We start from the raw sequence: 27,537 nt of genomic DNA, 5'->3' as shown, positions 1-27,537 counted from the left end.
AAGAAGAATAAAGAGCATTCTTCAAAGACTCTTACCAGGATTGAAACGTTGTACGTTTATTCTACAATTTTGTTTTGTGTGTTTCATTCTTAGCAGCATTACTTCTAAAGAAAAAAATTATCTATTTTACACAAATGAAACTATTGATTAGATATACTTTTCTTTTAATACTTCAGGCTTCGCCCTTTTGTCTCATACACTTCTGAGGATACCGGACATCAAACTATGATAAACTTCTTAATCAATTTCAATCAACACAAATTTCATTAATACAAGGTTCTAAATTCGCAGCCAATTAGCTCGGTACTACCCGCGACGAAGAATTATTGTTCGTCGCGAGTAATACCGATTACCAGGTCTCACCACGTGGAGGTTGCTGCGAGCGGAGACCCGGAGAGAGATAGATGGAATCAAAGTTCCATCGATCTCCCTCGACGCGCAATACAAACGAAATCACTAAACAGAGGAGATGGAAGGAATCAAAGTTCCTTCGATCTCTTCGTTTAGATCTGCCAAGCAATTACATTATGGAAAAATTAGGCAAAATTGGGAAAGACGCGACACGAACCGTGGAGTTGGTCCTACTAGGTCGGTCCCGTTTCCCCTCAGTGGGCCCGATTCTCAAGGATATGCGCGACGCCCCGTCCACTCCGTGGAGTGCCCCGTTTCTCCCAACTCCGCGTCAGGAGCCACGCAGAGCGTGGGCCTGACTTACGGAGGATGACGAAGAGAGGGTCTTGTGGCACAAGGGCTTCCACAGGGACAGGTGCGAACACCTGCCCCTGTGTTCGCAGCATATTCTCTCTCAAAGCGGACGCACCAGAAGAGACGGCGATCGACCGTTCGGTCCTCCTCCACGGCCGGTCACTTGCTTATGCAACAAGCAGAGGTGGCCGGACTGAGATACGAGCAAGCGAGCAAAAAGAAGCTAAAGATTCGATAATTGCTTGGCAGAACACACATATTCGTACATGGCGGCCTTAAAACTACCTTAGTCTACGCTTAAAGCTAAATTAAAGATCCCACGGTGGCTGCGTTGAGACGGTCCTCTTCGTTCTTCGTTCTTCGTTCTTCGTTCTTCGTTCTTCGTTCTTCGTTCTTCGTTCTTCGTTCTTCGTTCTCCGATGTACCTAGCTGAAAGGAACAAATCAAGAATCGAAAAATTAGAAACAAGTCGAGGCATGATAGAAAATGAAGCATACTAAACAATAAAGATGGTTAATGATTAAATACAGTCATGCAGTAACAAAGAATATAGACGAGGCATTGACAAAAAAATAAACATGGACAAACAAATACGAAAGAAAATCAAGGAGGAAATACATGCAAATAGGAACAAAGAAAAGAAATGGATCTGTAAAAAAAAAGAATTGGAGACTGGTCGCCAGTACTGACTACTGCCTATCAGCGGTCAGCACCGGTTACCATGAGGTCATCTGGCATCTATGGTAGTTGGTGGAGGGTCCAGATATCGAGACTGGAGACGTCCGTCCACTTCGGGGGCCCCCGGGAGAATGAGATTTTCGGCAACCGGAGGGTCTATTTCTACCTCCCCAGAAGGTGACTTTCCATTACTCCGATTGTCTTTGTCGATCTAACCGAAAATTTCAACAAATTAATGTTTTAAGCCATTATTTATTCTGCAACATTGTTAATAATTGTTTAAAGTATGGTCCTGTGACAGTTGTTAATAATTATGATAAATAAACAACGAGATGTTGCAAAATCTGCGAAGCGGGACGGTTTCAATGAATGTTTGTTCATCTAGACAATTGTTATTAACATTTACATATTTTCCGAACATTATTGTTCCAATATGCATCTTGCTCATGGAATGTAACTCGTTAATTAGTTTACAGAAATTAATTTTTGATCGAAAATCGAAAAACATATCGATACCAAACTTTTACCTTGATTTTCGATCAAAATTAATTTCTGTAAACTAATTAATGTGATTTACATTCCATAAATAGGATGCATGTTTCAATATTAATACTCGGAACATGTGTAAATGTTAATAACTATCTTGTAGATGAACAAACATTCACTGAAATCGTTCGCCTTCGCGGATTTCGCAATATCTTATTGTTCAAATATCATAAATAATAATTATCATAGGACCATACTTTAAACTATTAGTAACAATGTTGTAGTATAAATAATGGCTTAAAATATCAATTCGTTAAAATATTCGGTTAGATCGAACCAAGGTAATCGAAGTAACGGTAAGTTAAAATGATTTATTCATTTATATATTTCTTGAGGAGTATACACAGATCCCTCGGTTATCGAAAATTTCATTCCACCATTGCGACCATTTTCTAATTATGTTTCTCTTTTTGTTTTTTAATTTTGTTTGTTTGTTTCATTTATTTCATTTGTTCCGGTACATCTGTATTTATTCTCCGATTTTAATTTGTACTTGTTTTCCATGTTTATTTTTTCTCCACTGCTTCGTATATTTTCTCTGTAACTGCATACCGTGATTCGTCTGTCCAGGTTCTTATTTACAGAGTGTAACTTTCCAAAGATCACTCATAGATTCTTAAAAGGCAAGAACCGTGTCAGTGTAATCAGTATCTCACACCGTTACGTATTGGTAAAATATTGTTAGTACTCGACGTATGCGTTCTTAAATGTCCAAAAATAGGGTCAGCTACCTTACTTATTTTCGAACCAAAGGTAATCGTGATTAAAGTGGACAGGTTGCTTTCAACTTTCGCGCGATAGCTCGCGTCTCTGTAAGGTCGAGTGCAGTACCGCGACAATTCGTTTCGATCACGAATAACGTCTCTCTTCGTTCCGACTGCTGTACAGTGTACGTACATAGCGTTCTCGGTTCATGAAATAATGCTATTCACCGTTGAGGGAACGCGATCGCGAATTTCAGAATGGATGGGTCGTCTCGGTCGGATGGGACGGGCAACTCAAGATCCTTCTGTGGATTCGATCAGCTCCCACTAGAGGAACGGTCTGTTACTTCTCAGGTCGGGCTGCGACGAGATGTACCGGCGGGAGACTTGAAAAATTGCATTTTGTATTCAATAACTAGGCTGTCAGGCCGACCGGTGAGCCCCTATAACTCAAAGGGAACCCGCGCGTCCACGTAGACGCCGTTTCTCGATCGATCGATCTCTTCTCTCTCGGTTCTGAGTTCCGTAAGAAGTGCAGCCAGTCGCACGCGCATCACGGATGCATTCGTGACGTTGTGATTCAAGAAAGGGTGAAACGCCATCGTCGACGATCATCGCGTTCGGTATGCCAAGACGGCTGGTGTGTTCTTCGGAGAATTGACAGCGCTCGATAATAGGGTTCTCGAATCGATTTTGTCTCCGATTGTACGCTTAGATTCTTTCATATCGAGGTGATTAACGCATTGTCGATTTTTATAATCGATTGTAATAACCTTGTAACTAATTTCCAATAATTCGATTTAAAACCGAACGATGAGAATAAAAGATGCACCCTTTTCGTTTCTAAGGGAGTAAAGATCGTTTCAAATGACCAATTGGTTATGGTAATGAAATTTAATACGAATCGATCTTTTCGTTAAATATTTACTAGGTTGTTCGATAAGTTTCGTCGTTCGATAAAACTTGTTGAACAGTATAGTACTAGGTTGCTCGATAAGTTTTGTCGTTTGATAAAACTTATCGAACGATCTATTAGAAAGGGAAAAAGAATTTACATTAACGGCAAGTATATTGTTTGTTTCAGTCACCACTGTTCCCGACCCTGAATTCGTTGATAAAATAGGGAATATTACAGTGTCAGCAGGACGTAACGTAAAATTAGCCTGCAGCGTCAAGGATTTGGGTCAATACAAGGTACGTGGAAGCAATTTCTGTATCTCGAATTAATAAGTTGACTGATCGTTGACCCACATGTGTGTTAGAACGGTTACGATTTAAGAGTTCACGGAACACAGAATGCGTATTACTCGTGATGCGTAATCTGAAAGCCTTCGCGGAAACTAAAAAGTGTATCCGTACCATAGAGGCAATGATGCATACTACCAACAATAGAAGGACACTTGCTTTATGTGTGTGTAAGATTTGAAGTCAGTCGGTCCATTTGTTCCCGAGATATTACGCCGGAGAGCTTGAAAAATGTTGTTTCGGGCAAAACAGCTTGAAAGTTTAGCGTACAGTTTTCCAGTATATAGGGTGAGTCGTGCAATTCGATCTGGTCGTATCTCTCTTACGGTTGACAATAGAAGAAAGTGGCGGTGGTAGAAGTTGGACTGTTTAATAATGTCCAACTTTCTACGACATTATTCTTTTTGTAAGTGCAGCGATTTAGTACGGTTCTTTTTTTTAGAAAAGAAATTCTTCGCGTTGTTCGTACGAAAAGGTATAAAATAACACAAATGAGTCTCGTAACTTCACCAATTCTTCGATTTACACCTTCTCGCTCTACAATTGCATTACCGATACCTTCTATTTTGACCATTAAATTCCAGAACCGTATTTATTTTTCGTTCGTAAAGATGTCACCAAACACCAACGTTTCTTGCCTACTCTTGCGTTACGACACATTTTCGATCGTTTTCGATTCATCTTCCAAACAATATTCACTCATCGAGTATAATTCTTTCGATTTCGTTTGTAATTCAAGACACAAAAATGATGGGTTCAAGGTTTGCGAAGAGCTGAGAGAAAAAATCGATTTTTCTTCGCCTCGTGGAATTAGAGGCGCGGAGTTGGCGTCTGACGGGCAGAAGCCTCGTTCTGTTAACCGTCGACACGACAATTTCAAACACAGCCAGCGTTCTCTTTCGCGGCACGAGCTCAGCCGTGGTACCCTTAACGCGGCGCGCGTCTTTCGTCCGTATTTGTTCGCGAGAGAGCCACGAGTTTCGAGTCATGGTACGCGTCTGTCCGCCACGTCGCGATGTATGCTAAGTAAGTGACAGAAAGCACCACGGAAGTTCACCAGCAGATGCGCTCTGATTACGCGGCGTCGTTAGATCGCGAGATCGAGTTGAAATCGTGCGGCGCTTAGATGAATACGATTCATCAATGAAGGAGCTCGTTAGATTCGGGACGCGCTCGGAAACGGCTGAAAGTCTCGCGAACGTGAGGCGAGACACGTATCCCCTTTGAGATTCTTGAACGACTTTCTCAGTCGGCGCGCTCGTGTTCTGCGCGGAATAAAGTAATTGCTCGGAAGTACCGGCTCCGACTGTTTACGGATTTCTCTACGACGTCGGTGGTAGAAGGTGTTTGGTTAACCCTTTAACGAGTAAGCTTCTTTTTAAGCAGTGTGTGCAAGTTTTTTTTACACATTTATGCTCGATTGCATGTTTTAATAGTAGTATCGGTGAGTAATGGCGTATACATATTTGTAAATATGGGAAGAGAGGAATGTGAATATATATAATAACGTAGAAAATGACAAAGTTATTTTGCTCATCGGCGGGCTCGTTGGGACAATTTAGAAATATTTAACAGGCACTCTTTCACGCGAAACATAGATGGGAAAGTATTTTATTATATTTATTATATTGCTTGTAGTTTTATAATAATAGCGACAATAATTGAACGTATAGTGTGTTATCTTGATAAAAGAAAATAAAAATTCAACGCTGCGATCGTTCAGTTTGAGCATTTCCGAGACTGGAAGTTTAAAAATGTTCTAAACCGCGAAGAAAGATGTCTCGTTCGAAATTGACTCGTTGAAAGGTAACCGTAGTTCCCGATGTAAGAAGTTCCATGTACGCGTAACTGAATTCCTTCAACCAACAGAACGGAAATAATGATGTGTTGTGAAATATGTGTGCAGAATACACCGAGAATATTGCGTGCTAAGAGAACGTTGAAAGCAGAATTTTGGAATGCTCGATATAAGGTTTTGAGAAAGTTCGTCGCTATTAACCTTTGTAAAAATCATTCTTCTGTAACAATACGAAGTTAAACATTCTAGACGAACTGAGAGCGTTGAAAAAAATTCTTGCGAGAAACTCGTGTACGATCGCATAAATGATCGATCGAAATTATACTCTCGAGATTGCTATAGTATAATTTAAAAACGATCGCGTAAAAAGAAAAGCCAAAAACAGAGATTCTAATAACGATGTTATAAAAATAATCACAGTGTCGAGATATAATGTTTCCAAAGACGAATAGACGTAAAATTATTCGCGCTATCGAAACCAACGATATCGGACACACCGAACGGGTAAATTAATTCTAATCCCGTGGAAAATAAGAATAAACACTCAACGACGACAACGAATTTCCAGTATACCGGGTATGCGTTTTCTCGAACACGGTGTGCACGTATAAAGTTGCATCGCGTCGGGTGCATCGCGACGAAGGTTTCGCGACGCAACAAGCTCGTTACTCTTACGGCTCGGGGAACATAATTAAATGACGAGAAGTAAAATAAACCGTGGAGCGAAATGCTATCTCATTGGACGAGTGGCGCGCAAGTGTAACCGTTAAAGAACTCGGGGGCGAGTAGTTAGAAACCACCGTGCCAGAATGGGAGGAAGAAACATACTCCAAGGACTGGGAGCCAGTGGCCAGAAGAAGTCACGGAAGAGGAAAGTTCGTTCGGCCACCTGAAATTTTACATCCGCAGCGGGTAGGAAGATTGAATTGGCATCTCCTGGACCATTGCCAACTCGTACGTCGCGTAGGGTCGTCGTGTCGTCGTCTTCTTGGCGTTTCTCGAATCTTAAATTGGGAATCCAGTCGCCTTCGTCTACGAGATCACGGGATGCGTTTACGATGCGGTAGCTATTCTGGCTCGTCGGTAGTACCCTATGAATCTTCGAAACTTTAATTTCATTCGTATGTTAAGAATTGTCCGCCATGGTAAACGCGTAATACGAAAGCGTAATAAAATTTCAATTAGCAAAGGACAATTCGTGAATCGTTTCGAATCCTCTTTCCACGAGATTCGAGGTGGAAAGGAGACAACTTTTTCGCTCCGTTTTGCTAAAGCTCGCGAAAAACCAAAATGGACGAGGTACCGTTACGCAATATTTTTCTAAATAATTGCTACCACATCTTCAGCGCGTTTGTCTCCATAATCTGTGACAACAATTTTAAAATCCAATGTTTTCAATTAGATTTTTTTGACACGCTAAAGTTAAAAACAAAATACAAAAACTCGATAATCTAATTTTAAAATACTACCAGAAGTTTTCTCTCCAATATCTTTGTGTACTTTTGCTACCAACGATACTCGCGTTCATACTGATCGTAATAAACGTTTGTTCATCGATTCTCGATAAGAAAAGTAGCTGCAATCGTGTCAATCCTGCAAGCATGTTCGAGCTCCAAGGGGCACCATTAAACTAATCGTATCTTCGAGAATTTTAAATACTTTTTACGAAAAGAATAACGTACACTCCCTAGGTACCACTAAGATTCTTACAAAAAATTCCAAATATCGTCTAAAAAAATTCACCTCAAGACAATACTTCCTAATTCTCGCGTATCGGTGAAACGATCGGTAGAGATTCGTGATTTAATTCTACTCCAAAGTTTCCACGGTCGATCGATGGAAAAAGTCCGTGACGCAGTGACAAATGTCACGAAACCTTCCGAAACCGAAAGTAATGGGGGGGAAAAAATGAAAGGAAACAACGGAGAAGTAAGATTTTTCGTTCCCTCGCTCTCGCGCGCTCGGTGGTTTTATCGACACTCGCGGGAAACGTAATGGCGTCATAAAGACGACGGTTTGTCAACGATCAAGACGTCAAGTGATTCTATATATGCGGTACGTCTCTAGCCGGCAGCCCTTCTTACGAGTCGTATAGCGGCCCCTAGTGGCCCTTAGTGTCCCGTGGAAGGGCCGCTGTGGGATCGGTGCCGCTAAACACGCACTTAAACCACCTACCGCGCGCCCTCTAGCCGAGATCAACGTTATTACCCTACGATCATCCGGTTCGCCACTCACCGCATCCGGGATCACGCGAATACCGAAAGGGAAGTAATTGCTGTGCCGTTCGCCCCAGCATCGTTACCTGGCCCGATATTGCGGGAATATTGTGCAGGTTTATTCCCCGTTACACGGGCCCCCGGAATTACATTGCCGCGAATTTCAGGGACGCGCGAGCACGGGACCGAGCCGCAGTTGCGTAATTTTGTAATCGGAACGAGCAGGCACCAACCACCCCTTCGCCTCCCCCTTTTCGCTCGCTTTAATCTCATTTTTTATCCCGCGGCAACTTTATTAATTTTTAAATCGTCATCCCGCGTCCCCGGTTGCTTCATGAGCGCGTCTATACCCCGAACGATACAATCTCGTTCGAGCTGCCCGTCAACTCGAATTTTTTCCTCCCCATTGTTTTACGAGGAGGACGTGATACCGTAGAGACGATCGTAACGCAGTGAGAAATTTATTTGTAAAGTCCAGTCGTGTGTCCCCTTTCGTGTCACAAATTTCAGTTCTGTCTCCTTGGAACAGAAATCGAAGAGTCGATAATCTTCTCGAGCGAGTGGATGTTAATCGGAACGGGTTGCGTGGAATATTGTCCCGGGGAAGAATTACGCGCGATTATGGGGCGTTTTTTTTTTTTTTTTTTTTTTATAGGGAAGGGGACAGAAGGAGAGGAACAATTGCGAGAAATATTCGGCGGGATTGAAAAGCGATTGATAATAATACTTCGGGGAGAACAAAAGCGAAGGGCGAAAGAGGGTTTTTTTTAACTTCGAACGAGGGTGATTTTTATTCGAAGGATTTCCGTGATATTTAAAAAGTTTTATCATCGTCTAATAATGGAATATTGCCCAGTATTACGAGCGAATTTATATCGCCCGCTCTAAAATATCGCGCGATATTTTATTACATCTAGTTATGGAAAATATTTTGCTTGAAATACGAAATAAACTTTCCCTTTGCCTCGGTGTAGTGTACCGAATGTTCGTGAAAGTTGTGGAATTAAATAAAATCCAACATTATTTCACCGGGTAATTTTATCACAGTACATTTTGCGATTCATATTATTTTTTTATAACAGTGCGCATCCGCGCGAAATATAGAATATTTAAACAGCAAAGTTCGGGATAACAATAATGCGTATAAAAATGCACCGTGATTGTGCAGTCGCAAAAATTTCCCCGCAACGGTTGAACAAAAATTGTACGATACGTACGGACAAAATTGTTGATAATTTCGGATGTATTTGTTTCGAACACTTGCAACATAACCGACACCTGGTCCACGATTTCGGCAGTTTCTTTATTTCCATGGTGAAAGAATTCTTTTTATCGCTCACGAAGTGAGAGTGAACATCCGGTAACTCGGTTCTGTCTTCGTTAAATTTTTTTACGGATCCTTTTTATCGAGCACTCATCCTTCCGTAAAGTTTTGCGCTAAATTACCTAACTACTACTTTCGCTACTTAAACATCGTAAAATAACAAGCTGTTCCTCCAAAGTGCTCGCTCGTAATAAAGCAGCTATCTCGATAACAATCTAGAATGTATCTTAAATTAAACGCGAATGCTTTGACCCGGATGGGGTATCAAATATTTAAAGTCCAAATTTCGCGTAGTATTCCTAGATTCGCGAACCTACATCGAAGTACGCTTTACACGTACGTGTACGTGAAATACACAGAAATATGGAGCATCGGTTCTTCGTAACGTGTAATAAAATATATATTCGTGAAATATTCAAAGACAATCGAGGCACTCTGGTAAAATCTTCGATGAAGTTAATCACCAAATTTGCGATTCGCAACTTTGTTCAGTTTCAAGAGTATGGTGCTTTCAAAATTCTGAAAGAATTTTTCGATGCACTCTCGCTTGTTTTGAAATTGAAATTTTATTCGCGAACAAAAGAAACTGTTTCTAGAACTAATTCGGGAATTAGAAGTTAACTGCGCCGTACGAACGGGACACATCGTCGAAGCTAATTCCGATTCGAATATTTCAATTGTACGAATGCAATCGCGAATATCTAATGCCTGGATGGCACAGTACACGGTGGCGCGCATCGGAGAATTTAAGTTATGCGCCATAATTCAATTTCTTTCACGGGCTGGCCCGTCTGACGTATCACAAATGGTACCAATAACGTTTAAGCGTCGCCGGAGAAATTCGCGACACTTTGCCTCAATCGATACCGTGCCGGGTATTTTGCGAATCTCCTCGTTTATTCGTTCTCCCGCTGCGGTGAAAATTGTCGCTGGAAAGACGTCTGCGAGCCGAGATACATCGAGCAAGAAAAATACCATTAAAGCGAGATATTAAAATTCCTGATCCTTCCTACCGTCCAAGTCAATACGAAGAGCGAGAAGAGTCGGTCGCAAAAGAATTTCCTTTTAGCCTTATCGGCTGTCGCTGCATAAAATGTTCCCGGTGAACGTAATTTCGAAATTCTTCGCTTTTTCTGCCCCACTGCCGCTAATTAGCCATCTTTTTACTCGCCCCTCGATGTAGCAATTATTGAAATCGGCAAACGCTTCGCACTCTGTACTCTATCCGTCTTATTGTTTGAAAATGAGTGAAAATTTCTCGTGAAATGGAACAATTCGCGTGCAATCCGGTCGATCGAAGCGATCTCTTTCTTTTAAATTTCCTCGATTCGATAATAATTCTGTTCTTCGGTGAATTTTTATAATTGTTTGCCGTACGTTTGATTTATAACGTGAAGTGTAATATACCGAAGATAATTTAAAATTTGCGATCGAAAACGTTCTAAATTGAAGAAATCTAAAATACATAGATTGCTAAGGTGGATCGGAGTACGAATAAAATTAGTGGTGGAAGAAAATGAAAAATTGAAAAGAAGTAATTAACGTTATAATTACTATCTTTCGAGGTTCAATGCGTTTCAATAATGCACAGTTTCGTTAGGTCAGTGGAGCTGGAGTCTCTTTTGGAGGTGTTTTCAGTCTGTTTGTGTCTCTAGATCGATTTCACGATGAGTTTGCGAATAGTTATAATAACTTCTTAAATACTTTCGGTCTCGACATCTCCATCGTTAAGTCGTGTAATGCTATTAGCTACTTTGGTACCAAGAAGGGACCGGAAGATGACGATATGCCATTCGTCATTATTAAATTCTATAAGTTTGGTTTGTTTCATCGACTCGGATACTGTATTTCTTAAATACTTATTTCGAAAGAGAGTTGTACGAGCGACGTTAAAGGAATCCGGCTCCTTGAGGAGGACTGTTCGTCAAGTAAGTGGATATTTATCGATCCTGCGTCTAATAGGGGCTATTCGTGTTTAATGATACTATTTTGCCATACTTGGTCGCGGCCTATATGCGATGTTGAACCTCGTAACACGAGCAGTACGCTCGGAACGATCCCTGCGGAAATAAGACGAGGAAGAGATGCTAGATAAGCAAATGTACTTCGATCCTGACCGAGGATGATTTTTTCGTTGCTCGCTGATACTTAAAAGGAAAGGATCTCAAATTTTCGACATTAATTTTAACGAGGTTTTCTAAAATGGTAACGATATCTGTGAAATATTCAGCTTTAAATTAATCGTACGATAATTTTAAAGATATAAGCAATTTAAGTTAGGCACGTCTCGATGTACCGTAAGTATACCTTACGAAATTTGTAATGGCGAAGTGAGATGATTGCATGGCTCGTAAATCCCAAGTCCCTGGGATCGATTCTCGTTAACCGAACGAGTGCATTTTTTCGCAATTTTATTATGGAAATATCGTGCAACGTGCAGAGTGATAAATATCTTACGTAGAGAAAAAATGCAAATAATAGATAAACAACAACCAATAAAGAAAAAGAAATAGTCGCTGTTTTTCGATCATTAATAATTTCGATACAGTATTTCTTCATAGCGTTTTCTATTTGTTAAAGATACGATCTGTAATAAGTATCATCGAAACGAAGAAATATTTCTCATCGTCTACTAACCATAATCTTGTTTATAATACGAATAGTCTTTGTAGTTTTTACTTTATAATAACATTAGTACAACAGAAGAATACAACAACCAAATTTTCAAGAAATGATAAAATCATGTCGAGTAACCAAATAAAATATAATTAATTATACATATTTTTGTTAAACCAAGTAAAAATTGACACAGGTCTAACTATAGCTCGTAGCAAAATAAAATCGAACGAACGTAGAAAAATAACAACAGCTCTAGAAAAAAAAAGTTAATCGCCTCGACTGACCAATGAATCTTCTCGTTCGTTGATTTCCGTAGGTAAGAGCATCGATATGTACATCGATATATATTTTACACGAACGCGCTCGAGAACTCGCTTCGTAATCGTTAACGAATCACGTAACGCTTATTGTCGGTACAATATCATTATCGATGCCAATATTCATTTATCTCGACGTTTCACTTTCCCTATTCAACGAAACTCGGAACTTTCTCGACCCCCCGGAATCGCTCCTTCCGGAATCGCGGTGGTCTTCCGATGTGCTGTATCAAGTTCTATTCAGATTATTCCCCAATTAATTAGCTCGAACGATTTTTCAATTGATTCGGGGTAGTCAGACCGGCCGCCGGCAGCGCAGACGTCCCCGTCAACTTCCAAGAGGTTCGTTATCCTCGATTCGCTTCTGCCATTATACAGGAATGGGTAATGAACTGGAGGGTCGGTAGTTGGTTGTCGGTTGCGTTATTAAGATGTTACCTTGCGTGAAAGTTGAAAGGACTCCGCTGCCACGTAGCGATGGGAGCGAACGAAATTCGAATAGAATTATCGACACTTCGGTGGATCGTTAAACGTAACTTGATTATTTAAGCTCGAACCGAAGCTATTCAAATATTTTAATAGTTTCGACGGAAATACAACGGGAATAAACATTATTTTTACCCATTGTTACCACGGAGTGGTAACGGAGTTTGCACCGAACTGGATCGAACGACAACAATTTTGAGAATTTCCTTGCAAATTGGTTTATATTCGTTCGTACGTGAAATAAAACACAGTCGACGAACAATGCATTCTTCGAATGGTTCAATTTTCGTTTAATCACCCTTACGCGGTCGAAAGCACAGACACGAATTACCATATGCGTTCCAATTATTGACAATTGTCACTTTAAACTCTAATAGAAAACTCTGCGTATTATCCTTTATGTACATTATAATACGAGAAGATTATTCTGTGGGTCACGAACAATGTGTTTAATTTTTTGTATAATAAAAGTGGTTTTTATAATCATAAATATATATAAATATAAATATGTATTATATAATATATAAATTATATATAATTTACATATATGAAAAATGGATGTAAAATACACTATAGTAATTCTACTTTCAGAAAAATTGTTAGATATAAAGTTATATCATTAGATGGTACTCGACTGAAGTAAATTACTCAAAAGTTACACAAGACCTCCTAAATATTTTCAATCATCTACAGTTTACATTAAACAAAATATCACCGAGAGATATTGTATCGAGTAATAAGCCGGTTACATTTATCAATAACAAAGAAATCGATGAGGTCCGATTTCGTAAATTCTTTTCTGGAAACTCTAGAGAGTATTTATGAGAGCAATCCTTAACCAGGCACCGGTTAAAAAAATAAGACAATAGAGATACTAAAAGAAAAACAGACAAAGTCGCAAGATTATCGAACCTCCTAATTTATAACCGTTGAATCTACACTGTCTGTATCCTGGGTCAGAGCTGATTTCATGATATTAGGTTGTTCATCGTTCAAGTCACTTCGTTTTCAAAAATGAAGAATACATGATTTAATAAAACGTTCGTACGCCCTAAAAAAATCGTGCTTCATTTTCACCAAAAAAAACGAAACGACTTTCCGTACGACTCAATATTTGAAGTAATTTCTAATACGTTCGTTCAGCGACGCAAAATTACCTCTCGATGTAACAACACGTACCAAATTTTAACCGGTTTCGTATACTTCTAAAACACGTATACACGTAAGATTCCCCTGCCAGCGATCCAATCGTCACGATCGGCGTCCAGGTTGCAATTCGTAGATCCAATGCTCGCATTCGCGTTTTCCGTTCGATTCGCGGGAGGACGTCTATCGTTATATCGATCGATGTCTGCGCTCTTCGTCGGACGCGTCTCGCTCCAATCTGTCGCCACGACACGGAGGACGGTCTATGAGCGAACGTATATAGTCGATGACTACTCCGGAGCACCGACAGCAAAACCGCAAACACGCGGCTTGGCGCGACCAAACCCCAAACCAAAGCCAACACTATGGCTGCGAGGGTAAGTAGAGCTTATGTAGTTTGGATCGAGAGATCCTGAGAGAGAGGAGACGAGCGACGAAGAAGCAAGAGACACACACACACACGTAGAGAAAGAGAGAGAGAGAGGGGCGTTTTGCAATCGGTAAGGGAGACACTTTCTAATTGGACGTGCGGAATCAGTCGAGGTGGAAGGTTCGCAACTTTGACGTGGTGCTCCCGAATCGCGTTACTTCCGATCGTGGCGATCGTTTCGCAAGCAGTTCGACGCACTTCGTATAGAAACAGCGCGACGTTTCGCTGATCGGCCCTACGGGCTGAATTTACATTTAATTTGCATTCGAGCAAATCGCGCGTTACGATCGACGAGCTCGTGCTGGTAAGCAGTCGAGGGAGGAACGGGAGCGGAGAATTCTTTCGAGAAGAGATTTACGGAAAGGTACATTAGGAACGAGTCTGTAACGATGGTTTCCGAACTTTTTGGGAAAAGGCCCCCACCCTAGGGATAAGAGGAGAATTTCTACGTTGAAGGTTCGTGAGAAATATTTCTCGTACGTTTATTTGAATTTTTTTCTTGGATTCTTTTCCCGCGTCGAGTGTAAAAGATTATTCGAAGAAAGTGAACGCTCATAAGGACAGATTATGGAACTTTTTGGAAAAAGGACCCCACTCTAGGGATAAGAGGAGAATTTCTACGCTGGAGGTTCGTGGAGAAATATTTTTCGTACGTTTATTTTCATTTTTTTGTTGGATTTTTTCCCCCGCTTCGAGTATAAAATATTATTCGAAGAAAGTGAATATTCACAAGGATGGATTATATTCGGTACGGTGAATATTGTAATAATTTTCGAAAATAGCTTTAGTTTATAAACTGTTTTGAACAACGTAATTCGGAGGAATATAATTACGTATAAATATTCGTAATTAAAATTTTCAACGATGTAACGATGTAACAGTTCAAATCGAAGAGGTTTTCCATTCGTCCTATGGGTCGCGTCCTTTATATTTTTATAAATTACTCGTTCAGCGAAAATGAATATTCCGATAATGTTATAACAATCTCCGTTAAGTTCTCAGTGATCCTCTGGTTTTTTTGTATTCGGTTCGGTCCCCCGAGTTGGCTGGAGATGTGATTCTCTAATTGCTTTCGAGCAGCCTGTTTAAATAGAAGGGTAGTTTCGACGAAAATTCATTTCACTCGATTATTCCACTCGAGAAAAATTTGTTTCGGGGATCTCCAAGCGGAGAGAACCAAGGTATCCACGGAGGAGAAGATCCTTGAACTCGTGTTCGCGAAACAATTGCGTCCTCGTGATTTAAAAACTACGACGAGCCAACAGATGGCCGGAGTCGAGGTATTGCGTTCGCGGTAAAAATGTGATTTAGCCAGCATTAAAATCGGAAAGGAAAAGTAGCGGAGGATGTCGTGAAAAAAAAAAGAAAGAAACGAGACTCAAGTATTTGCATCCGTTAGACAATCTCCGCCCTCCGGAGCTTTACCTCTTATTTCCCGACATTTTCGCTTTAACTCGTAAATTGTCAGAGAGTTTGTGTACTCTCTTTCTCCCGTGCACCGTTACCCCTTTTCTTCTTTATTTGTTCGTGTAATCATTTTAAAAGCGTCGTAATCTACAATATTTTCTTTCGCGTATCGCCACGCCTGAGCGGTTCTTCTACGGAACTTCTCGATTTGTGCGATCAGTTTAATTCCCAGATTACCACAGCCTCCGGGAATTTTGCAAAACTGCTACGAGCGCGGGCGGAAAATATTAGCAACAATTTGTCGCGGCTAGATTTCCTGTTTGAATAAACGTACGGAAGTTTTTAGCGTTTCGGTAACTTCTCGAGTCTTTTATGCGCGTTCGACGATACCATTTTTCGTAAATTTCTTTCGTTCTCGAGGATAGATTTTAATCTCGCGATACTCGAAGCGTAAGGGAACGTTAATTTTATTGTTTCGACTAGATTCATTGAATTACGATAGGTCGAGGTTTATTCGACGAGCGAAACGTTCAAGGACTTGGCGATGTGTTTAGGAAAAGTTATCATTGGGTCAGGTATCGTTTCTCGAGTCTTGGCGTATTCGAGTCAGCGTAGTTTTCGCTCGGTGTAAATATACGATAAATACGGTACCATCGAATCGAACCATAGCACATCCGTCACGGCCTTTATGTTCGGTCTCGCTTCCAGTCGTCGAAGCGATCGTATCGAAAATTTGTGCACTCCTTTTCAAATTTCGTAGAGAATAATGGACTACTGTGGCGAGTACCGATAGAATTTATGGAAGCGTTTATTCCAAAGTCGTGATAACGTTTTGGAAATCAAAATAATTCGATAACTTGTACTCGTTAAAATTTATTAAAAGTAGGACGATTTCTAAGTAACAGGGCATCGATAAATTAATTTAGCTGTGAGAAAAAATCGTACGAGATGATCACTCTGTGGACAATCCATATTTTCCACGTATTTGTGCGTATTTTCAGATAGGTAGAATGTCACTAGAATCAATGGAATCATTTAATTTCAAAGTCTAGACATCTTTTTGGAAATCAAAATCTTCGACAACTCATACGCGCTAAATTTACCGGTAAACCAGTTGTCGAAAGTAAGTGGTTCGACTTTTGAAAAATAATCATCGATAAATTAATTTAACCATAGATGAAAACCGTACAAAATGTCCACTCTGTAGTCGATCGATATTCTCCGCGTATCTACGCGTATTTTCCTCGAATACAATTTTTACTCGACGAAAAAACACGCGAAGTCGGGTCATTGTATTCGTAGATGTGCCCGGAAATAGGAATTCGTCGTGCGAGATGAAAAAGGGCAGAATGTTTCGTCAGCGTGTGGATAAATATTCGTGAATTCTGGATAAATTATATAAACGTATCCGAAGAACGAATTCGTTAATGAGTTTCTTTGCGGGCGAATTCGCGTCGAATTATTATTTTGCGGGCATACATTAAATCGCGCTTTGCCCCGAAACAGATTGCTCGCTGATATACGGGCGAAAACGCGCTCGAAACTCGTTTCCCGATGAAACCGTCAAGCGATAAGCGTTCGACCGGAGCGGCGGGCGTTCTCGCAAAGCGATTATATAAAAATGAATTTTCGATTTTGTATATCCTGCCGAAAGTACGGGAGCGAATAAATTGTACGTGGCGGGAACGCCTGGCGAAATGAAAGGGCGCGAAAGGAAAATGCTTTTTCCTCGGTCGACTCGAACCCTTCGATGGTAATGGAATCTGTTGTTCGACGAAATGCGGCATCGATGCTGGAACATTTCATCGCGCAACGCGAATCGTTACAAGAGAAAGACCGCTCGCAAAATTAACCCCAGAAATGACAAAGAGGAGCCTCGTCCATTGTTTAGGAAATATTTATACGAAACGAGTTATAACTCTTTTCGTCTGGAAAATTTTCAAAAAATTATTTACTCGAACTTTATAACTACTAGATTTCTACAGAAGAAATTATATAGAAGATGATTCTGTAATATGTATCTGTATTTTAAGGGGTGAATTTGTGTAATAAAATATGGAACAAATGTTCTGCGAGGGTATGTTTTGTATGCTTTAACTGTTGAGTTATGGATGATTGAAAACAATATTGTTTTATTCAACGTGCCCCAAAAAAATGGTTCTTTTGAAGTTGGATTAACAGGAATCCTCTTAAGGGGAATATAGTATCGTGTTGTAATGGCATGTGAACAGTTTCGAGTAGTTTTTACGTATTGTTGGATACAAACTTTCCAAGGCCGATTGAAACGTTTATACGATACTTAATTTCTAGCAGAGGTCAACTTTTCAACTGTGCACAGTACATTATTTGCTTCCTTTGAATGCACGATAGATTTTAAACGGATCCAAGATAAAAATGTTAAAGGACAAAGGGAACACTGTAAATATTTTCTTCGATCATCCATAATTCGTAAACCAAAGTGTACAAGATATACGTTCATAGCACATTTTTTAATCATCCCAGTGTATAGATGCACCCCCTGAAGAATGGACTCGTTTTTCCGAATCACCCAGTATTTATTTCTCTATTTTTCTTTCCGATGATGACACGTCGTATCGTGGACGATGAAGTAGAATTTACGACGTTTTCTCGCTAAGTATCATCTTACAAAAACAAAAGATAACAAAGTAACGACGATATATCGACTTCGAAGCAATCGAAGCCAATTGCCACGATTAGTTTCATAATTGTCGATCGAAAGAAAGCCACGGTCGAAGCATCATCGCGTATTTCATTCGCGAAATTGTTATAGATATTTTATCCGTTATTATTTATCATTATATTGTTACGTCTTTTTCGTTATATTTGATATTAGACAGTTCGTCGTTGACAGTCGTGAGCAGCGACAGTGATTGCAGTGACATAGAAAATATAGTAATAGACAATGGCAGAGAGTGTAGTTTATAATTACGGTAATGAAAATAAAGATTCAGATTCAGAGCGTTCGAGCAATTGTAACGAGTTCGATAAAGATAAGTTTATCGTTGCATCTGATAGACAATTGCAATTGTTTCGAAAATTACAAGATGCAGAAAGATAATATGGAACAGAGAACGTGCACTCTGATTAACTTGAACAATTTATTCTACTTAATGGAATATCGTTTTTATATAGTTATGAATTTTTACCAAAGAACGTGAACAATTAATGTATACATTACATTCTTACGTTCGGTTATCTCGTATCTTAAGGCGTACCATTCAAACACGATATAACCATAAGCGAAAATCCAATGAGTGTTCGAAAGTGAAACGGAAAGTTTCGGTGAAAATAAAACTACCGTATCAAAAGTGTAAATTACGAAAGAATTTACACTTAAATTCATGGTAAAACAACGCACCGGGAAAACTTTGGTTATTTCTTCGTGATCGTTTCTTTATTTTCACTCCGAATACATTTACAACCTACCGTATATTTTGATGGTCTCTCTTAAGTAAACACAGCTTATACGCAACAAGGCAATAAGGAATACTTTATTGCAACACGTGCACCGATCGAGCGAAATAAATATCTGAAAACACCTCCTGTCTATTTTAAACGGTCGAATTTATCCTCTCCTATTGCTTTCCAAAGGTATCGGTTCGTTCCCTCTCTGTTCACTCGGTAAATCGCCTAAGTGTCTTAACCCTTAACCGTCCGGAAGTATTTCAAATTTACTTATCGCCAGATCCAAGCTATTGGGTTGTTCGGAAAGTCATTTCGTTTTCCAAAACGGAGAATATATAATTTAATCAAATGTTTATACACTCTAAAAAAATCGTGTTTCAATATCAACTTTCCGAACAACCCAATATTTTTCAAACGAATAGAAACTGGGTACTAAACATTCTTACACGAAGTATAGAAAAGAGAATATTTATATTTTTGTGAAAATTTATTAACGTACATTCAGACTAGTAGGATACTAAGATAATTTAGACCCAATGAGTAAAATTGCCGCTTATATGGCAGTATCGATTCGTTGTGAGTTAATTATATATTTCCCGTCGTACGATGAGAAACAAAAATCGCTTCGAAATCCTATTCTTTCGCGGCCAAGGGAATCGTAACGGGTATCGAGTTCTCCTGTCGATATCGAGCCGAAAGGAGATTTGAAAAATACTCGGGATTTTCATCAGATCTCTCGCAACCAACAAGTCTAGGTTGAAAAATACCAGAGGGAAAATTCGGCCTAACGGAGGCTGGCTGTCTACGGTGCTCGATCCCATCGAGTTCAGCTGGATGAAGGCAGGAGCGCAAGAGGAGCTTTTCGAATAATAAAAAGAACGCACAGGGGGCGCACACGCGTCGCCAAAGTGCCGAAGAGTGTCCCACCGTGTTCGAACTAATCGATGCGTTAATCTCCTGGTCTTTCGTTCCTCCATCCTCCGCATCCCACACTCCGCGCGACACCATTGCCGCTCTTTTCCGATCCAGGCCATTCCGGCTCGATGGAATATTTCCTCTCCCTGTCAAAACTCGGAGAACGACGTCGGGATATATAGAGAAATTCTTCGGTAGACGCGTTCTCCTATCGCCGCGGGAAAATTTGAATTTCGTTCTCCTCGGTCTTGGAAATTCTTGTTCCGGGGATGGTTGGATTTCTTTTTTTTTTTTTTTGTTTTTTCGAAACTACGAATCATTCGTCTAGTTTGCGAGAGTTCGACGATAGAATGATTCAACTATGTTGAAATTGGTGAAATTCTTGACACAGAAATGTTATACGAGTTTTTTCTGCGTCGAAATGTTAATATGCTATTCGGTATTTACCGAGCGATACACAGATCAGCAATTCGTAACGTTTCGGGTCACCTTTGGTAATTTATTCCTAAAGGATAGAATCATCTTCAGAGTATACGTATTGAAAGCTTCGATAGTGCAAAATATAGCGTGAAAAATTTTTTATGTTAAACGTTTAGATTGTGGTGATCTGTATTTTTCATTCGTTTGGTTGTAATTTATCCACTACTATTACTTTTGTTTTTAATGGACTGACAGATGCACGCAGACGTGTTCCATCGTCGATGAAAACACGCGAATAATTGGTCAAATATTTACGTTCCATGGATTCTTTATACACCGGGGTGGCAACATCGAGGACCGAACGCGTCACGGAAACAAAGAAACCCGCTCGTTTTTTTCCCCCCACACGGTACACCGAACAATAATCCCAACCGTCTATTACGCTTTTACGGCGTTTCATTTCGTGCCGAGAGGAGTGTGGCTGTCAGTGGGCGCGAGAGGTTGACCGTAAAAACGTCGATGTTACACCGTTGTAACGGTGACGATAACTGGCCATCCACGAGTCGACGATAAGGCCACGACCGACCGTATAAAATGTACACCGTCAAAGTGATTTAAATGTCGGAGGTTACGGCGAGGAATCCTACCCACCTGGTCCATATGCACGTCCGGTTTTACGAGAATCGAGGAACGCTCGTGAATCGAAGCGTGCGATGCACCAACAGCCCGAAAACATCGATTTCAGCCAAGGAAGAAATAAAGAAGGCGACCTCCCCCTCTCTAGCCTGGAATCCCGAAGTTATGAAACTTTAATCGCAATTCGAAACAGAATATCGTTAATTAAAGCGGCAGTCGGTAAATCGGCTTTAGCGAATTAAGCGTACAGGGTGGAGCGAATTCTGCCCGACCTAACATTCGTCAAACGTACGAGTTACTTTCAATTAACGTCCGCTAATTAATCGCATTGGCTCGTGCTAATGTCCGCGTGAACACGTGGATGATGCGTCCCGGTGATGTCAGTCTTCGTTTTGCCCAGCTCGAGTGCACGCGCACGCCTTCGTAATTAATTAGCGACGAGTGTGTATTGTGTAACGTCACGAGGACCTATCGATTTCGATGTCGATTATCGAGACAGCTCGTTAGTTTGTTCGCGTTTCCCGCGACTTGGTTCCCATTACGGTCGGGTTTCGCGCAACGATGCTTCGAGTCGATTTTCTCGATCGTTACGATCGAGAACGAACGAAACGATCCGTGTTTCTCGATAGCACGAAGAATCGAATGTTTCTCACGCGCGAGGATCGAATTATGGTCGGATGGTCTACGATCGTAGTCAACTCGTAGCAAACTAGGTGTAATCGTATTTCATAGCGATACAAATAGAACTATATCGAGAAATTATAGTAGCTTTCCAAGAAAATGTATTACTTCTAACCGTGCTACGGATGATCGTTCAGGTTCCGATACACTCGAGTAAACGTACGTAAACTGGCTCTTGAAAAGAGGATTCATCGAATGTGGAATTTTTTTTTTTGGATCTTCGTCGATGTAGATCATTGTTGATCTATATCGGCGACTTTACAATTCATCTTACAGATCGTTCGTTAAACGTCACAATGTTCCACGGAACGGTCGTTCGAACATTCGAGGACTTCTCGTTTCCGATGAAAGGACAGAATCTACACCTGGGTTCGAGACAGGAGAGTGATATACGGCGGCTTTCATTACCAAAAGCACTTCCGTTGCTTTCCGTGACTTCAATTCCACTTACTCGAATGGAAGTGTAACTTTTGATTCAATTTCGTCGATAATTTCATGTTTCTAATCAGCCATTTTCATAAGTTCGCGTCGAATTAAAATGTCTTGGGTTCTCGATACTGAAAACGAAGCGTCATCGTATTTTCGCGGACGATTTGCAATAAAAGAATTTATCGAAATGTTAAAGAAAAAGCGAGACACAAGGTTTCTTTCCGTAATTTACTAGTGTTCCTTTACGATACGTTCCATTGTTCAAAGATATTCTCTCAAAAGAATTAAACACATAGTTTTGTCATCGTTCAAATTACCAGTATAATACTAAACAACCAGTCCAAATCTGAAACTTTGGAAATATTTTTTGCAAAGTTTCTAAATATTCGAGCACTGGTCGACTCGACTTTACATTTTAAATCTCAACTCCGAGTACCGAAAACGTTCAGGTCTCGACCCAATACCGTGACCAATTCCCGACTTAAGCTCGACTAAATTATTCTCACTGGACAATAAATACCGAAAAATGGAAGAAAAATCGGGCAACACGTTGTACGAACTCTGGAACACCGTTACTTCGAAGATGAATTCTCGTCCCGGTCTACGTTTAGCCTGTTGCGTCCTCTCTTTCGAAGTATCCACAGAATGCCCTGCAATAATTCTACCCAGAAGGGAACAGTTCCCGTCGTCGAAGAAACTTCTCAAATATAAATTTATCCACGACCACTAGCAATAAATGCCGCGGTGAACTATCCCCGATAGCAATTACGGGATTCAACGAGGTAACGGGGCTCTCTCGCGAGCGCGTAAGTCACGAAATTTCGTCACTCGGCTCCGCTCGAGTTTCCGTGAACTCTTCGTCCGCGTTGGGATCTTCCCGGTGCGTGTTCCGGAAGAGATGGCACTCATTTTCCCGACCGTTGCTCCTCGATGGCCTCGCGAAATCTCTCGACCTGCTACGAGACCGAGGAGAGACAAGGAGCCTAGGTAACGCCACCTTGAACCCTCACCCTCCTCGATCAACCGAAATTGCCTCCGCGTGATCGTGAAATTTTAGTGTCGCGAATCTTCGAATTGTTCTCCTCCTTGTCGCTATTTTTCCCCACTTCTCCCTGGTCGCGTTCGTTTTTCTCTCGTCCTCGATCGTTCTACGTCGTCACCCCTCACCCTTGTTTCCGATGCACGCCCCTCGCGAAGCACCTGCGTAAGTTTGCGCGCAATACTGCACAGGTGACGATCTTGACACTTTTTATTCCCTTTGTCAGATGCACCGTGCAACTACGAGGGAATCGGAAAGAGAAACGACTGATTTCACTTATCGACGAATGTTTGCGACAGTTGTCGCCGAGAAAACCCAACGAGCAACTGTATTTCTCCACGATATTTTAAGCGTCGTGGCTGCGCGAGGTGTCGAAGTAATTTCCGTTTCGAAGCGATCGAACGAAGCCTGGGCTGGGTGGCAATTTTTGCTCGAGACTGAAACCAATAAGGATAGGTGGATCGCTCGGGTAATTGCAAAATTTGGAAGAGGAGGCTTCTGTTACTCGAATCCGGTGTAAAAATTGCCGCTTGAAAGCTGAAATGTATTTGGTTCGTATACTACATATTTCGGTGATTCACGGGGAAATTATATCGGTTTCGTTCGTAACGCGATAAAGTGGTACAATTTGTCGAATAATTTAAAGTTAAAGTTTATACACAAGAGATGTATATTATTCGACAACGAGTGCTTACTATCCATACGCATAGTTTTACTTTTTAAAAACTTGAGCGATACTTGAAAACTTTTTTCGTATCGCGCGTAAGAAAAGTTAATTGGCGAACTTCCCTCGCGAGAAACAAAATTGTCTTTTTATTCAGAATTTTTCCTTCTTGTCGACAAATTTATAGTAATGTTCGCAACCAAAATTATTGATCGTAAATATAAAAAAAAGAAAAGGAACCGGTGGCGTATATTTTAAATATCGCGGAAAATGATATTTGATTATTTAACGCGTTTGTGCGCGTGTGGAAGAAAGTAAGGAAAGAAAACACTCCTTTATAAATACGGCCTTATAATGTGTACAAGAGTTTCTACTTCGCCAAACTCATTGTTGACAAATATAAATGGAAAATATTGATTTGGTAAAATACGAGCACGGAGGGAGAAACTGCGAAATGAGAAACGAGAGAAAATTGTTCGAGTAGTTGGAACGTGTTACGATTTTACCGGGATTTCAAAAGGACGTTATCCCCGGTGACGAATATTTTGACCATCGTAGATCACTTTTATCCGCGTGGTCGCAAATTACCCTCTCCTTCACGGTATAGCTTCGATTTTTTTCGGATACGCGAGCGGTAATAAAAGAGCATTACTGCGGTGCAAGTTTCGTTTGTCTTCGAACCGCTAACGAAGCCTATTTTCCTTCCTCTTCCACTCTTGTATTTACCTTTTCACTGCTCTACCGCAGATGTTCACTTCGTTATCCCGGTGTCACGGTTTCTTTCTTATTGGCTTTCGCCCAAACAATGGGGCGGAGCAAAGGGGCGAGAGGTACAGCGGTGGAACGGCTGGATGGCATAGTGGGAGGTGACCCTACCCGAGGTCTTGAGCGGCCAAAATATGTGACGTCGACTTTAAATGCATATACCGTACATCTTCGTGTTTCTCGTTGAAAACAGAGTTAACGAGCTAACGGATCGGATAACCCGCGCGCATCGTAACGAATATCGAAACATTAACTTCGCGGATCTTGCGGTACGAAGAATCGATAAATTTATTTCGGGTCAGCGTCGCGTATAGATGTTTAACCGAATGTCTTTATTCGACGTCGAATCGGTGATGAAGATCGAAAAACTTGAGAAAAGTTGTGATTCTATAGAAAACATATCAGCGAATTACACAGCCCTCTGTTTCGTTCGTATTTGCTTGACGAGAACCGGAATACTTGGTTCCTGTACCTACGGTATGGTACACGATGTCTACCTGTTTGTTTTGCACAGGAGCAATAGGGCTCGTTTGCATGGCTCTATCGATCGTCGGTCGCGAGGACTGACGATAATTGAATTGTGAATCCAATCAAGCGGAATGGCCTGTCGAGATTACGAAAGAGATCGCGATACGAACCGCGACTGTACACCTGCGAAAAGCATTGTCATGCCGTTGCATTACTCATTATCGTACCATTTCGTCTAATTGCGAACAACGTAAATAAGACACGTCAGTTTTGCGAGTTGAGACGATTTACCGTGAATATCGTATCCGATTTTACTGGAAAAAAAAAAAATCGGACAATGGATCCGGAGGAAGTGATTAAAAAAATTGGCTTATCGATAAGAGACACCTTGTTTTATGTATAAAGAGATAGAAATAATGTCACTTCGAGGTAACTTCGTACGACTTCCAAAATTTAACAATACGACGAAACAGTCGGGACAAAAAAATGACAATTAGTCAAAATGGATAAAAGTATTCATATTTTATTAAAGTTTCCCCGAAATGCGACGAAAAATTTGATATATAATAATTCATTCTAATTCTTTCGAGTAAATGAAAATGTATACCTCGTTTGTCAAATACGATACATCCGTTGTGCGGACTAAAACAAATATCTCTCGTGGAAAGTAATTTTTATGAAAAATCAGAAAGTTTCGCGCGTCTGTTTTGATTCCTTTGACACTGGAAACGAAAATAAAAGTAAATCGTCGCGGAGCGAAAATATGGCAAAGAGATTCGAGCTGGTGCGATTTTTTGCAAAAACATCGAGTTCCTTTCAAACGCCCGACGTTATGTTTATTTTTAACTGTTTTACACATTGTGATTACGACACCGGTAACATGCTATACGAACGAAATTATTGTTTGCAACCAATTCCATTGTCTGCCTCGACGGTTGTCTATTTCGAAGATATTTACTGAAAAACGAGATATACTTTTAACAGCGTCGCGTAAACGTGAAACGTAATCCCTTATAGTGAAATCGTACGTAGAGATATCGATATAAATTTGTACATATTTTCATCAGCGTTAATTTACTTAATTTTTTCGATGTTACGTATCGTTGAATAATGTTTTCTAGTACTTTACGTCGTAACGGTGAAATTATTTACGAAGAATAAAAAAGTTTTCGATAAAAATTACAAAAAAAAAATGACACGTCGAATTAAAAAAAATGCTGTAGGACTTTCTTTCGTCGGGCAATACTTTGTTCGATATATAATTTTTTGAAAAATAATTCCGGTTAAATTTTGCAATACGTATACCTCTGTTAATTCATCTTTAAGAAAAAAGAGAGAAAGATACACGGTGAATTGGTATCTCTATACAGTCCAGGATGAATCAATCATGGCTCTCAAACGCGGACCGACGTAATCATTTTGAATCGTGACACCTCAACATGATGTGTGTACAGCGTTTATACAGTGGCGATGCATTGTCCGCGCGTGAATGTTCACAGCGGCGATATATCATTTCTATCGATTAATCCAAGCCGCTGGAAAATCCTTGGACAGTACGTTACAAAATGCACTTTTCGAGATACACTTCGGTGACTTGCCAAGCTACGAAATTTCTCGAACAAAAATTTTACAAACCAGCATCGTAATAACGCAATTCTAACAATATCGTTTCTCGTGCGATGATTTCAAAAACGAGAAAAAAAAAGAAAACATTGTACACTCCCTTTTAGAAATGCGACAGGTGCAACTGCATTTAGAAAAAGAAATAAAATCGTACAACTTTACAGTAGGATTCTTTGCAACTTTCTTTCAGCCGTTTCGCGATACCATGGATGAACCTTTCTCCGGTCTGATCGGCGTTTTGTACCTCGCATCGATCGCGAATCAGCGATGGACTTGGTTGATTCGACGCACTTGGTCGATTCGATGCACTTGGTTAATTTAAAGGGCGCACCTCGGCTCCCTCTGGTCGCGTATTCGCATTCGATCGGCGAAACTGCACGGAAAGGATCAGCGTTCGTTCGCGGAACCGATCGGTCGCGAAACGTTCGCATACATTGCCATGGGTAACATATTTTCTTGTTAGGCACAAAGTCGAACCGTTCTCAGACGTCCATTGTTACGTTCAGACCCGATTGCGACGCTATAACATCGTGTATACCCGACGTGTGTACATTCCAGCCGATGTATTGTCCGGGGTCGAGTGTCGGCCACAATGGATCCCGTTTGTGGAATCGATCGATCTCATCTCCCCGCTGGTCCCCTCTTCTAACCCCCCGTTGGTGCACGGAACAGGAAAGAGGAGGGCGGAGGACAGAGAGGCGAGCGTCGGGAGGCAAATCAGCGGCTCCGTAGATGATCATTATAGATGGGATGAGAGCATATTAAGGATGGAGCTGGGTGGCAGCCGGCTGCTGGAAGTTTTATTAAAAAATTTCGCCTCAAGGGTGATGGATATTTCTAGACAGGAGTC

At 40.7% G+C, this 27,537-nt stretch overlaps 1 protein-coding gene across 2 annotated transcripts in view; it reads left to right on the top strand.

Annotated features, from left to right (window-relative positions):
* LOC143150886 (lachesin) overlaps positions 1-27,537 on the top strand; it is a 452,222-nt gene that overhangs the window by 118,449 nt on the left and 306,236 nt on the right. For both annotated transcript variants that reach the window (XM_076319439.1, XM_076319438.1), the window contains exon 2: positions 3,718-3,827. In XM_076319439.1, coding sequence (XP_076175554.1) covers positions 3,718-3,827 — 110 coding nt within the window. The remainder of the gene's footprint in view (positions 1-3,717; positions 3,828-27,537) is intronic.

Source organism: Ptiloglossa arizonensis, chromosome 9 (assembly GCF_051014685.1).
Source record: "Ptiloglossa arizonensis isolate GNS036 chromosome 9, iyPtiAriz1_principal, whole genome shotgun sequence".
NCBI classification, from domain to species: Eukaryota; Metazoa; Arthropoda; class Insecta; order Hymenoptera; family Colletidae; genus Ptiloglossa; species Ptiloglossa arizonensis.
The sequence above is the reverse complement of the archived record's forward strand: the minus strand, read 5'-3'. Positions and strand labels throughout refer to the sequence as shown.